We start from the raw sequence: 14172 nt of genomic DNA, 5'->3' as shown, positions 1-14172 counted from the left end.
CTTTTTTTCCGCTGTCCTACTTCAGTAGTATTCATATTTTCAGTATTGTTTAATGTGCAGGTTTTTTTGGTCTTGCTTAAATTCCTGATTATAGTCCCTATTACAGGTGGGGGAATTTTTTTTTCCCCTTTAAATTCAAGTATTTAAGATTTAGAGGGTGCTGTTTACCAGACGTTATCAATGTGGCATGTAGCAAATTCTTGACCTAAACTGTATTTGCAAGTGTTATAGCCATCTCCATGTGGCAGCGCACAACACTACTCCTACACCAATCTATACCTGCCAGATACCTACAGTAGGCAACTTTGAACCATCACTTGCTATGCAGCTCTGCAGGTGGATTTTCTAGAAATACTCCAGCAGGTTTCAGGCAGAGATGACTAGAGTCCTCAATGAATATCCTATGAAAAATCATCTGATTATACATGGAATTAAAGCAGATTAATCGAAATATTCCAATATTTATTAGGGACACCTATATATCACACACAAACAATTCTGCCTGAGGTGCAATGTTTCTTGAATACCATTGATTTATCCTCTAATTTTTATGACAAAATGCAATTCTTCACAGCATACCATGCTTAATGAAGGTATCATCTGAACAGACACATGACATACTACACTGCTGTCTCATGTCAGAACACCTTTCTTCTGCCTCCCTGCCCAAAGAGAGGGAGGGACCAGAACAGAAATATTATCTTAGCAGGATATTCTGCTCTCCAGGGCACTAGCAAGTCTTATATAACTTGTTCTCATTCACATCCAAATGCAAAGAGGAATGAGCAATTAGCTGAACTCCACTCTTAAATGAAAGTAATTTCATCAGCTACAGTCTCCTGAAACCAAATGAAATACACGTACAGGGGACAGCAGATGAAGGAGAGAGACAGCACCGTACAATTATTGCAAAGATGAAGATTATCTGGCAGAATGTTTGAAAATAAACACACTCTCATATGCTAGGGCAACGGCTTCTGCCTGGATGATGGAGGTAGCACCCACTCAAACCAGAGCCAAGCCAGGTAGATGCACACCCAGCACAGGCAGAGGACTGCACCCTCAGACCCACACACCCACCCCACATGCAGCACTAATGCTACAGCGATTCCACGCAGCCTGACAATTAATTACTGCATCTACCCTTCGGTCAGCATCTCCAGCCTGCCTGCCTTCATACTCACAGAGCATGCCCCTGCAGTTGTCATCCCCCTCCGAGTCTTATAAAAGGCCGTCTCTGAGAAAACGATGCTGACACGCAGCATAGCACGCTCTCCACGGCTCAGGTCATGAACTGCAGCATCACTGGATCAACCAAAACACTAACAGACCTTCTCTCAACCTGGAGCATGTAAATACCAGTCTTGTGGTTTGTTTAGATAAATTTACCCTCTGGAAATGCAGAGGGCTGGGGAAGTGGAGCAGGCTATAGCGTTAGAGCACTTGGAACCTGCACAACATGCACGCTGCGACACTGGTTTTTGTTAAACTTTGTTTGAAACTGAATTTGTTTCAAACACACATGGCCAAACCTTGTGTCAGCAGAGGAGGGAAAAAGACATGTCTCTATTGATATTTAGCATACAACAAGAAAGTATTCTTTTAGCTTCCGATATGATGATGTATTCGTTCCCTTTATGGTGCAACACCTCAAGCCGCTGCCCGTCTCCTCCCTCGGCAGCATTCATTGCACTTTCCTGCTGAAGTTACCCTCTCCTCCCTTCTCACTTGCACTACTTGTTTGTGGAGCTAGTAAGTGAAACAGCAGAAAAAAATCCAAATACAAAATTTAAGAGTATTTTTTCTGTTGTTTTGTTGTAAAGCACAGCCTACCAAATGAGTGAGACAATAAAAGAGAGCATGGGCGGGAGCAACACCAATGGTGCCAGGAGGGGTAGGGGGGAAAGAGCCCTCTCAGATTGGCTTCACCACCAGAGAGAGTGAAAGATGGCATGACACTTCATGTAAATTATACATGAGCCTACTCTGAAACGTACCTGGGGCTGAAGCGTCAGCCATGGAGAGGCATGCATCAAAAAATAAGCTTTTCAAGAGTAGCTTTAAGACGAATAGTTTTCATTTTCTTTCCAAAATCCTCTTAGGATGTTAATGAAAATGTATTTATAAAACTAAACCTGACAACGCTAGATCAACAGTGGGGAAAAATTCCAACAAATTCAATATTATTCTCCATACTGAAATGGAAGTGATATAACAAAAATAAACCCCCAAATAGGCAAGATCCAACTTCTACAAGCAGTTCAGACAATTTCATATTGGCTTATAATTGTGCCTGCAATTAACTGTGTGCACCACTCCTAATAATTTTATGTTATTACACTTACAAACCACAGAGTCATATATATATCACCATACAAATTCATCTGCAATTACTTACCTGCTTAATTATTTATTTTAAACCCCACAAACTAGAGCTCTGGCTTAGGCCATCTTTAAAAATCAGGGCTCAGTTTTTAAACCTCAACCCAAAAGGTGCCAAAATGTTGTAGAGAAGAACAGAATCATGGACCTGTGATAGGAATAATCTGTCTTCTGTGGGGGGTAGATACTTCTATGCAAACCATCTTCAATGCATCAGTGTGTGCATTAGACTTGGAGCAGGATTTATAAGCTGAAGTCACCAAAAATCACTTTTATTTCTAGAAAAATTCTGTGTCTGAAGACTACCCACAGCCTGTTTTGACAACTGACACAATGGTCTTGAACAAACCAAGTTTAATCACTATCTGAAATGAACAAATTGAGGGAGAGTATGAGTGCGTGCCTGTGTGCTCTCACCTGGGAATATGTGAATATGTGACAGAAGAGAGGAGTGCTTTTTAAGCCCCTTCAGCAAGCAAAGCAATATCTTCCCCAATAAAGACGCAATCAGTGAGAGCTGATGGCTTTTACCTAGACCACCTACACCCTAAAACCAGAGGAGGAAGTAGGAACTGTGAGATGTTAACATGACGTTGCAGCATTAACAGACAGAGCAAACCTGCTTTCATCCTGGGCAGGCGTGAAGAGGTGGGCAGCCAAACTACCCAGTGTCAGCACATTAATGGGGGTTTCCCATTCACAAAGTTTCGGAAGCTAGCTTTCATACAAGTCAGATAAATTAATGAGATAACATGCTGGTCTCCAGCTAATGCAGCGTGTTTTTGAAGTACCTCAGGAGAAAGTCCCAAGTCTAAAGCAACTGGATAAAGCAAACAGGGAGGGGGAAAAAGGCACATTGCTGAAACCCCAAAGAAACAGCCAAGTTCAGAAGTACTCACACTGTCCACTGCCAGAATTTTGGCCCAGATGAAGACAAGGAGTGGTCTCAGCTCACGAGCTGAACTTTGAAGTAGCTTCAGCACATACGGAAAAATGCCAACAGACAGGGCCTGGGGAGCCAGAGAGAACAGCAAACCCTCGTGAACAGCTCAGCCTTACTGCAGAGGCAGCACCGCGCAGGGGCAGGACTGAGCGCTCTGCGAAGATGCAGCATACTTAATGACACAGATGAGAAATCTGGTAGAAAACAATTTCATACATTTCTAGTAAAGAGGGGATCCCTGTGTATTTGTCTATTGCTTGTTTTCATCTTGGATGTCACCAGATATTTTCAGACTCATTTGGTCCACAGAGACTCAGAGTTAATCTAGCACTAGCTTTTACTCGTTACAGCCTGTACTATTTTATGCTTCATGATACGTTGCGCTCTCCTCAGATGGGGCCATTTGCTCTCACAAGTAAACATATTGCAAAAGCTTAATAATTACAGCCTTCCCACTGGAAATTAAATAAGCCTCTTGCCTTACACAGACTTTTTACCAAGCCTTTTCCATGGGATTAGAGACTACGCTCACAGGAGGACATGCAACACGTAAAATCTTTGAGAATCCCACTGTGATTGCTGATACCCTTCCCAAAACACAACGTAAAGGAAATGTATGGTGGGGGATTGCACTTGCAGCACCCGGCTCCCGGGGGGTTACCACCCACACAACCTGCAGCAGCTGAGCATCACCCAGTGATACGGCCAACAAGGTTTATAAAGCTCATTAATAGCCAGAGAGAAGTCCACTGCGGCTGACTTGCAGCTATGTTTTGATCCTCATAGAAGTTTATAATCCAGAGGTCTTAAAATCACCTTTAGTGCATACTTTCTTCCCACCACTGAGGGCTAAGCTGTCCATGAAGGTGTGCAGAGGGTAGTCTTGGCTGAGAAGGAGGAAGGTTAAGAAAACCACTAAAAAGTCCCATCATTGAGCTATTCCACAACCAGCTGGTGGTTAGTCTTCATCACTTTTATCAACAAATAGCTCCATTTACAAGAGTGTTTTAAACTGCTCCTCTGTTTAATTCTTATTTACTATCCACACTGTGCTAGCCACTTTCCAAAATGCAGAAGGCAGCTGCTGCATTCTCAGCAGAGCTTATAAAATCCAGAGACCAAATGGATAAAGGAAGAGAAGAAAATGATGCAGCTAGTCAGCTGAGAGAACAGACGATAAATGTATGCGCTATTTTTTTGTTATTTATTTTACATGATAAACCTTCTTATTTGTCCCAGATATTTCCTCCTGTTTTGTCCCTTAGAATATTTTACACTAAACTATTCCCAAGGAACTCCTCTTTGTTGTAATGCAAATGAACAGCTATTCGGCCTTTTTGATTAATACAAACCACTTTTTTTTTAGGGATGCTTGCTCCATTGCACACACATGAACACTTAAAATACTGGTCATTTGTCAAATCTGTGGAATATCTTCCACATCTTCCTTCCATAAATCATCATTTGTATTTATCGCCTATACTGAGATAAACTAGACTTTTACAAGACAATATGCAACATCCACGCACCAAACTAACTGCCCAGGGACCCAGGTCCAAAAATCTTCCCAGCAAATCAAGAGCCCGCAGCCGGTGTACCTGGCTCAGCAGCACCTGCAGAGAAGAGGGATAACAGTTACTGCTAAAAAGAACAAAAATTGGGACTGCAGAGCGAATCTAAGACGACCTCAGGATCATTACATCACTTTGAACAATCTGATGGTCTGAACAAAAAAGCTGGAAGACAAACCCTGACTGCTGAAAACTTTCACTCCACTGAACAGTGTCACCAGCGGGTTACTGCCCCTCCCGATAACGCTCTCCTTCATGAAGTTTCTGCAGACACATACAAACATTTTCCTAGGAATGCAGTTATCCTTGATCTCCACGTCATTGCTCCACTTGTTCTCTCTGCTAATTTTTCTCTCAAACGCAGTGCTTCCTATGCAGTATAGCTCTGCTAGATGGAAGCAGCCCCTATGGATTTCAAATATTCTCATCATACCACCTGCCTTTCCCCAGTAAACCAGGAACACAATTGTATCTGCAGGAAAGATTCAAAGGTGAGCAAAAGGCCCAGTCTCCCATTACTCAAAACAGCTCAGAAGCAGAAAAAGAGGCTTTGCTTTCCTTGGCAAATCGATGTAAGAGACTTAAGAGGGAAGCAAAAGGTCACATTAGTCGTTAATAAAAATCTCATTAAAACGGAGTCTGACAACGATAATGAGGCAGTAGTTTACTGGCTTATACCTACCCTGGTGTGAAATATTAACAGACAGACTTTCAGTTCTTAATCTCCTTAACAGATGTAAGATATTGGAATGCAACGTTTAATCCTCAGTTTAAATTGAGTAACATCCCTCAGCATAGATCTCAGGGAAAGCAACTCATTGATTTAGCTCCCCAATTCCATCCCCTTCTCCGTGTTTTTCCACTCTGTATATTCAAATTAAATTATTTTTCATGTTTAATATTGAAGAATAACTAAATTACTTGGCTCATGTCTCATCCTACGGAAAACTGATACTAAAGTTGTGCAGAAAAAGTCCAGAAGAAGAAGAGAGGAGGATGTGTTAACAACTCTCATTGTTTCACCTCTGAACATTGGAGCTTAGATCTCAGGACAGGTCGTAAGAGAAAGGATTTTGGTCATCCTGCCCTAGTTGGCACCAGCCTATTCCATAAACTTACTACAGAACTTGGCACAATTAACAATGTGCTTTAAAGATGCAGAGCACAGGAATAACAGGGGCAGCTGTTTGAGATTAAAGCAGTAATAGAAACCAGGGCATGGTGGAAGCTGGGGCAGGGCTGAAACAACAGACCGGAACATGTTAGGTGCAGGGTGCTTACGCAGACAATGGCAGGCATACAGATAGACAATGCTGTTAGTATCTGACCTGCAGAAAAAAAAACCAGTAAATCTACAAATTCTGTCATAGCTAGGGAAAAAAATGGATGTTATTGAAAAGGATTTCCAAGTGAAGATACAAAACCACATCTCAACATTGCTAGCATCCCACAAGAACCCTTAACCAAATCAAATTGTGTCTTCTTTTAAAAGCTCCATTTCATTATTTTCAAAAACAAAAAAAGCCATCAGTCTCTCAGGTTTTTATATTCCCACTTCCCAAACTGATTTGCACAATAACCTGAAGCCAAACCTGACACGAATTCTAGAGACTTGCACGGGGATATGGGGAGTCTATGCACAATTTATGAACTTTTAGTGAAATTATGAAATTGTTATGCTGTGCCACTATATGCACACAGCACTGTGTCACTGACATTTGTCCATCATTATTCCTAAACAGAAGGTAGGGAAGCTAATTATGCCCACACATGCAAGTTAGAGATTAACCAGGAGAAAACAGGATAATTTAGAAGTAACAATCCACATTTTAGCAGGAATCTCCTAACGAACGCAGGAGGGAAGAAGGGGACTGCAGCAGTGGTCTCCCCATGGCCTTCTGTGGAGTAAGTGCTACTCCTGTCTGCATGCACTGGAGATCACATTGCAGGAGGTACGTCCGCAAGGATCAAGCATCTGCTGCTCAGGCTCGTTCAGGCTGTGCGTATGGCTAACTTCTCTTCCATGAATTCTCTCTTCTCTGCACCAGGAAGCCACATGTGTCCAATCTGCCCCACGCACAGCAAGAACTCGAAATAGAAAGAAACTCCCTGAAGTCAATTAAAAGGCCATTTACAAAGGGCCATTTCCCCATCCTTGACAAACCCAAGCTTTGCATGGCTGGCATCATGGCCCTGGCACTCAAACACCTTCTTCCCCCAGTGCCACATCTAAAATGGGAAAACAGAATCAGCCTTTGTTAGGCTACAGCAGCGTAGTCTAAGCACTCCCAAGGGGTCAAAGCAAAACGACAATCAAAAGGGGTCTGAAATGCACTTCCTTCCCTCTCTGATCAGTTGGCCTCCGATTCAAAGTATCTCAAACCTGTTAACAAGCAATCTTATTCCACTATAGAATTAATAAGCTTTAATTATAAGAATAATTACATTGCCCTAGCTCATTTTTGCTCCAGGAAGGAAAGCGGGTTCCTTTGCCAGGTGACCTCTCAATTCCACTGCAAGGTTAAGCTACCTGCAGAGCCCTCTGGTGCCAAATAATTCACTGGAAGGCAGCAAAGCTGGTGCTAGAGTAGAAGCCTGCCTTCTCCCATTGCAGTGACAGAGATAAACCGTACATCTGTTTATCCAACTGATCTCTCAAGGCTTGGGAGGCTCAGGGAAATTCAGATTTGGTCTTACAGAGATTGATGGTGCTGTCAGTCACAAAACAAGCTGGTAGCTAACAGAGAGAAGGTGAGTCTTCTCACATTTAGTGAAAGAAATCACATATCCCTGTATGAGTGACTGGAATCATGTTCCTTTAAACGGAAAGACTTTAAATTTTGCTGCCTGGTAGAGAAGAGACCACAGCTACCTTGATGAGGGTTTATATTTCTGTCAATACAAACTCCTGGGGAGGAGAGGGCAAGAAAAGATGACAATTTTAATATGTGCCTGGCCATAAAATATTATTTGAAATGAGGTGTTATGTTTCTACCAGATTTACTTCTCCTTTATACATATGAACTTTGTCTCGTCTGAGCAAATGCCTACCAGAACTCTACATTCCTTCCAGGCATGGTCTTCAGAGACTTGTTTCTATGTTCTTGCAGCAAAATTTCAGCATCACATTAAAGAGAACACTTTCCAGGCTGTACCAGACAGATAAAGAAGCCATTTCCAAACTATTTACACTGCAGTAACTTCCACTTTCTGAAAGCAGAGAGAAGATAAAGTCTCTGCCTGACAGAGCTGGCATAGAAGAGGAGATACTACAGGAGAAGACAACAAAGATGTGCTACTCTGTGAAAAAGTCTTGCTACTTCAGAGCAAAAGAGGAGGCAGCAGAGCCTGATACTGTTGAAGCTGCAAATGGACTATAGCAGGAAGTTTTGCTCAACAGAGAGCGAAGGTATGGGAGAAGAAAAGCACTTTGTCTTCATCCGCACAGGTCTAGTAAACATGCAATCAGCTCTAATTAATCCTGAAGGAGCCCACGTAATTTATGTACCCAAACGCCATCTGGTTGATAGCGCAGCACTCAGCGGGCAGGGAGAGGCATGCACAAACACTCCGTGTCAGCTGTGGCCGAGCTCCCTGCCCTGGCCGCTCACCTGCAGGACAATGGGGAGCTGCTCCGGGGGATTGCGGTTCTCCACACCCATGGTCAGCCACACCTGGAAAGCAGTCAGCTGCTCCGCAAAGAAGGGACTGTGCTGTTGAGGCAAGAACAGGAATGCAAGTTTGGCTTAAAACGAAACCAGAAACAAGCAAAGCAAACAGTTTTGGCACTTATGGACTCGCACAGTTTATCGTTTCCAAAACCTTCTTTTTAGTTGACACACATCTGTTTATGTTTTTTTAAATGTATAAAAATTTTCCAAAGGCTGACCAGATATAATTAGCTTTAAATAGGTTGGCATTCTCTAATGTAAGTGTTTGGAAAAAAGGAGAAGGAAAGAGTAGAGAACCAGGAAAAGATATCACAAAAGGTCTTAGGGAAATCTGGCTATTCTTTTCCACATGAGAAGCAGATAGAGCAGCAGTGGATTTACGTGTTCTGCAGAGGTAGTTTCACTCCCGCAGCAGCACACAGTGCTACCTCTGCCCAGTCCACAGTGAATACTACCCAACAACAACAAAAACTATGTCCATCCACATCTCAGTCATCCCTGGCTGCCATAAACCTCTCCTACAAACAGGTGGCAATTCAGATGTGCTGGTTTGGGCTGCAAGAAGGCTGCCTCCTATTTATCAGTTTTTTAATTCAAGCCTTTTATTTAGCTATTCATCACTTCTGACACCCGTAATGCAGTAAAAGGACTTCATACAGGCAAACAAAAATCAGAAAATTTACTTAAGATATTGAATCCGCTAATTTAATTAGAGATATCCTGGTAGCGTGGGTAAATGAGCACAAAAATAACATGCGGAATGCTACAGTACTTAATAGACTTTACACTAGCGCGCTACTAAAGATGCAAGGGGTGGGGTGAACTCCCACCAGCTAATATCTATCAGTTGTACTTTGGTACTTGGTGCTTAAGACAGTACAATCATATGTTATTTTACAAAATGCATCTGAATGGCATCCAGTAAATATAAAGGATACTAGCTCATAGGATCTCTAGACATAAAGGAAACTGGTTTAGGGGACAGCAAATACAAGTAGAGAAAATACTGCATGCTCTGAAAAACATATGACAGAACTATGGTCTTACTCTTAACAAGATGTGATTGATTGGGGGTGCACCACACTGGCTGATGAAATAGGAAGTTTACTTGGTGAGATCTGACATTCTGCAGCACAGTTTAAGGCCCTGGAGCCTGCTCAAAAGTGCAGAGCAGCTCTCGTCTCCTAATACTGGTGGTGACTGGCCAGTGATCTGACACTCATTTCCGAAAGCACTCGACTCTGCAGTGCACACTCAGACAGTCCTTGGGCACATCAGCATCCCCTGCCAGCGCAGCAGCACTTCGAGAAACATTCCTTTTACCATCTATCACGCCGAGTACGTGGTACAAGCTAGGTATGAGAAAGTACCAACCAAATCTCACAGCAGCTTCCAGTTAGAAATCCACAGAAAAACAGAAATCAAGGGGGAAGGAGGCAGGGAAGAGATGGAAGGAGGGAGAGTAAACCAACCCAAACCTGCCAGAAGCCCAATCGCTCCCCGCCATTCCCCCCCGTATGAGCGCTGTGAGCCCGCAGGCCATTCTCCATCACGTTATCATATTTTCCAGGTCTGGCTAGGAAAGAACACCTAGAGAATAAGCAGAAGTCAGACACACGTGGTTTTATAATGTGCTGCTGAAACAAAACAGCCCTGAAGAGATTATCAATTGCTTTATCCAGGGCCAGACTGGACTCTAAACCCACAGCAGCCAACGCGGCCGGCGAATGGATGGCAGCAGGTAATCCTGTGACTCACACGGGCATTTGACATCCCAGACACTGATTGCTGCTTCTGCCAGCCTCGTTACGAAACAGGCTGACTAACCTCAGTAACACAACGCTCCTTCCCCCTGCCTTGCATTGAACAACAATTTCTCCCAGGATTACTGCTGGCCAGCAGCAGCTAACCTTCTCTGATACACAACAGTTCTTGCCGGGCATAAATCAAGGGTTTTGAGGGCAAAATGTTGATTAGAACACAAGGAATAGATCAGCAACTGTCTGTCTGCTCCAAGCATTTGTCACAGCGTAGAGCTAAGCCCCTTTCACTCCCTCCCAAACTAACAGCCAAGTTTCATATTCCTGTAGGTGTCTCAGAGAGAGATGTTCAACAGGTTAATATCTGTCCCCTCTCTACAGAGCAGGCACAAACCTACACAGCATTAATCATGCTGGATTTTAAATGAAAGCGTAAGGGATAGCTCAGAAGAGGACTTGAGCCTGCTTTTACGTCTAGGGCCCGGGCTAGCTTGGAAATTCGCAGCGTTCAGGCTCCCAGCTGTGCCTGCACATTGATAGCTCTAGCTACCTCAAGTTCTAGCCAAAATACACAAGAAATTACATTCGTTAGGCTTGAAAATCTGCTTATAAATTGCTTCCACCCTATCTTGAATCAATATCACTAGTTGAGAATGACCACTCTTATTTGCTGATCTCGTTTAATCTCTAGCAAGTATGTGCCTCCTCTCATCCCTGAAACACACAGAAATTTGCTAAATTTCAACTCACTCGACAGTGAGTGCCCAGATGAGGTCTAAGACTAATATAAAAGCACCCACTGACATTGTTAAAGACCTGAAATAAAAATGAACATAAGCTAGGAGAAGAAAAATCATATTTGTTTAAATTTTAAAATACAGCACATACAGTGGGGAAAGTGATGGGAGGATAAAAGCCTCAGGGCATCTTTGCCAACCCCCACCCTCGCAGAAGTCCACAGCTCTCCTCCTGTACTTGGGTCTTTGGAGACAACCTGCAATCGCAGCCAGAAAACCTTTCAGGAGCTTGGCAACATAAATAAAATGGAAGAATGTTACTGTAAAATTAGAGAGAACATCATGGCAGAATTGGTATCTGAGGTTGTCCGGTAATTATTATTTAAAGGTTTCCATTCATGAACGTCAAAAGGAATATCGAGAAGAATCCAGTCTGACTAGAGGAATTTAAGCCAAATATAATATTAAAAATTTTAGTTAATCTGAGAGAGCAGAAAAGTAAAGTAGAAAAAACCCCAGTGACATATTAATGATACCATGCTTAAGAAAACTCTTTGGACATAGCCTCAAGCTCTATTTTATGTTTATTTGAAAATAACTCTACTAAGAGACAATTTTTGCATTAAAGTTTTTCATTTAAAAATCATGCTGGCACGTTGGGATTTTTTTCCTAACAGCACTCTTAGTCAAGACTCAGGGCTCTGAAATTTTAAGAGTCAGGTCTCAGGCATCATTTCTACTGGTAGGAGTTTCCTCCTTACCAACAGATGCAGGCTGAATCAGACATCTTGTACAACAGTGAGGAACTTAAAGTTGCTTTTCTATCTGTTCCTCTAAGTGAGGTGAGTAGACATTTACAATTTTCCAAAAATATAAACCCTTAAACTGCAACAATTCAAGACTCAACAAGCAAAAGTGATACGCTGAACTGAGGTTTCAAATAACGGGTTAAACTGGGCACGTAACACTTCAAGATATTATCCAACTTACCCTAAAAGCAGTTCCTTCCTCTATAATTGTAGGTAACTGGGAAAGGCAAATATCAACTGCAAGGTCCCACGCTTGCCTAGAGAAAAAGGTGAAAGGAAAGATAAGTCATTACAAGTTATCCATAAGTAATATCTAGGTAAATTTAAATTCTGATCATACAAGCACCTGGACAAAGCAGTGTTATCTGACTGGCTTAGAAATGCTTAATATTCACTTTTTTTAAAAAACAAGTAAAACATATGAGAACTATTCAGGAAAAACAGTGAGAAGGTCTAGTCCAGCATCATATCAGGCTCACCAACAAAATGAGAGCAAGGTAAAAAGATCCCTAGCTGAAGTTCACTGAAACTGCTCCTCTCTATAACATAGAAAGAAGCCACAGTGAACTGAAGTCCTATTATATACCTGTCCTCATGCAAAAATGGATGACTTTTTTTTTTTTTTTAAAGTAGAAAAATGAACTCAATCCTGGATTAGCTCCAACCCATAATCCTTCAACATACACCTCTATATGCATCCAAACCCTCGCTTGCTCTGATTCAAGTCACATCAGAACGCCTCAGGAAGATGCATTCCTGTCGACAAGCCCTCCAACTCACAATACATGGACACATCTACACCACTACACTAATTCTCCTTTTCCGCATTCTCAACACAGATACCGTATCACTGTACATAGTGCTGAGAAAAGTAACTCTGTCTCCATTAATCTAACTCTGAGTTGGGTTTTGCGTGGCAACCTTGTTTACAAAGATTGGCTCTCCATGACTCACCCTAAAGATGGAGGGATGTACACTAAACTAGAAGAAGAGAAAATATTTAAGGATTTCAGTTTTTACGCTTACCTACTGTATTATTTAATGGCTAAAGTATTGTGACTTACAATAGTTTAGTGTTAGTGTTATAAAAGCATGTAAATTACATACAGTGGCCAAAGAAACTGTTGTGGCTGATTCAGTGCAAACGAAATATGTTAAAAGTCTGCTTCAAAATGCTCACAAACCAAAAGAGGACCAAACTAAAATAAATGCGTGTGGTCTCCAAAGTTCCTAAAAACACCTCTAAAAAAGTGAAAGAGTTACTTTTTACCCCAGAAAGGATTATCCCTACTCTATCCACAGACATTCCATGCACTTTTAATTTTAACACACGTGCTCTGAAAGGCTAGTGAGTTAAACCACCACCCACTGGGTTTCTTACACAAAAGAAACTAATTTACTCTCCAGACACATTTGCTCTTCCATGGCTTGTGGCCATCATGTGTTAACATCAATAGGCTAAGCAATTTTTCTTCCCCTAGGAACATTTGCAGACATAAGGCTATAGGTGATAATCAATACAGTGTATTTTAGTTACCTGCTTTAATAAGTTCTTAAATCACCCTGTTTTGAGTCAAACAAAGCCTTCCATTAGAACAACTGCCGAGCAAAATCTATCCCATTAGCCTAACTGGCAGCTGTTCTCAACTGAAAACAACCTCTCCAATTAGATAGAAAAATAAACTATAAGGTTCCTGCATTTTTTCTATGGATTTGAGAGATGCAGCTTGTTTTAGTTGCCCCAGACCTTGTCCCTCTGCTTCACAGCATTCACCTTCACTTGACAATATGCTGCCAATATAATTAAGAGGTAATCAAGAGATAATCAAAGCACAGGCAACAAATGCTTCCCACATGCTCAATAAAGACCCATGCTGGAGATAAAATGTTTACACAGAGCTGATGAGAGAGATATTTATTCCTGGTTGAGGCTGAGGCAAAGTCAATTAGTGCAAATACAAAGATAATTTTACTTCAAGCAAAGAATGAATGTTTCCGACTTTCAGGTTTCTTGGGGGAATGGGCAATACCACCTAAAGAAATTCTCTCAAACATTAGAAAATGTCAATACATATTGCCTTTGAGATAAGTTTTGCTGTGCAGCAGAAAAATGGTTTAGAGATCAGAGACAACTAGTCTTATTTTGGCTGCCTATAAAAGGTTTCTGCATAGGTCATTACACTGCAGAGACACAGAGCTAAGATGCTGAGCTCCTCAAAGTCATTTTAGGTAAGAAGCACTAATACTGCTACGAATACGTCCAAAGCAGCCCTGCAAGGTCACATCTCAAAGATTTTAA

At 41.8% G+C, this 14172-nt stretch overlaps 1 protein-coding gene across 5 annotated transcripts in view; it reads right to left on the bottom strand.

The window, feature by feature from the left end:
• Positions 1 to 14172, bottom strand: part of RPTOR (regulatory associated protein of MTOR complex 1) — a 162745-nt gene that overhangs the window by 61527 nt on the left and 87046 nt on the right. For 4 of the 5 annotated variants that reach the window (XM_075044165.1, XM_075044166.1, XM_075044168.1 and 1 more), the window contains 4 exons: positions 12055 to 12130; positions 8508 to 8609; positions 4855 to 4938; positions 3282 to 3392 (listed from right to left, as the gene is read on the bottom strand). In XM_075044165.1, the coding sequence (XP_074900266.1) occupies positions 3282 to 3392; positions 4855 to 4938; positions 8508 to 8609; positions 12055 to 12130 (373 nt within the window). The remainder of the gene's footprint in view (positions 1 to 3281; positions 3393 to 4854; positions 4939 to 8507; positions 8610 to 12054; positions 12131 to 14172) is intronic. The other variant, XM_075044167.1, reaches the window with a different exon arrangement.

Source organism: Buteo buteo, chromosome 13, assembly GCF_964188355.1.
Source record: "Buteo buteo chromosome 13, bButBut1.hap1.1, whole genome shotgun sequence".
Lineage (NCBI taxonomy): Eukaryota > Metazoa > Chordata > Aves > Accipitriformes > Accipitridae > Buteo > Buteo buteo.
This window is presented reverse-complemented; position numbering and strand designations above follow the sequence as displayed.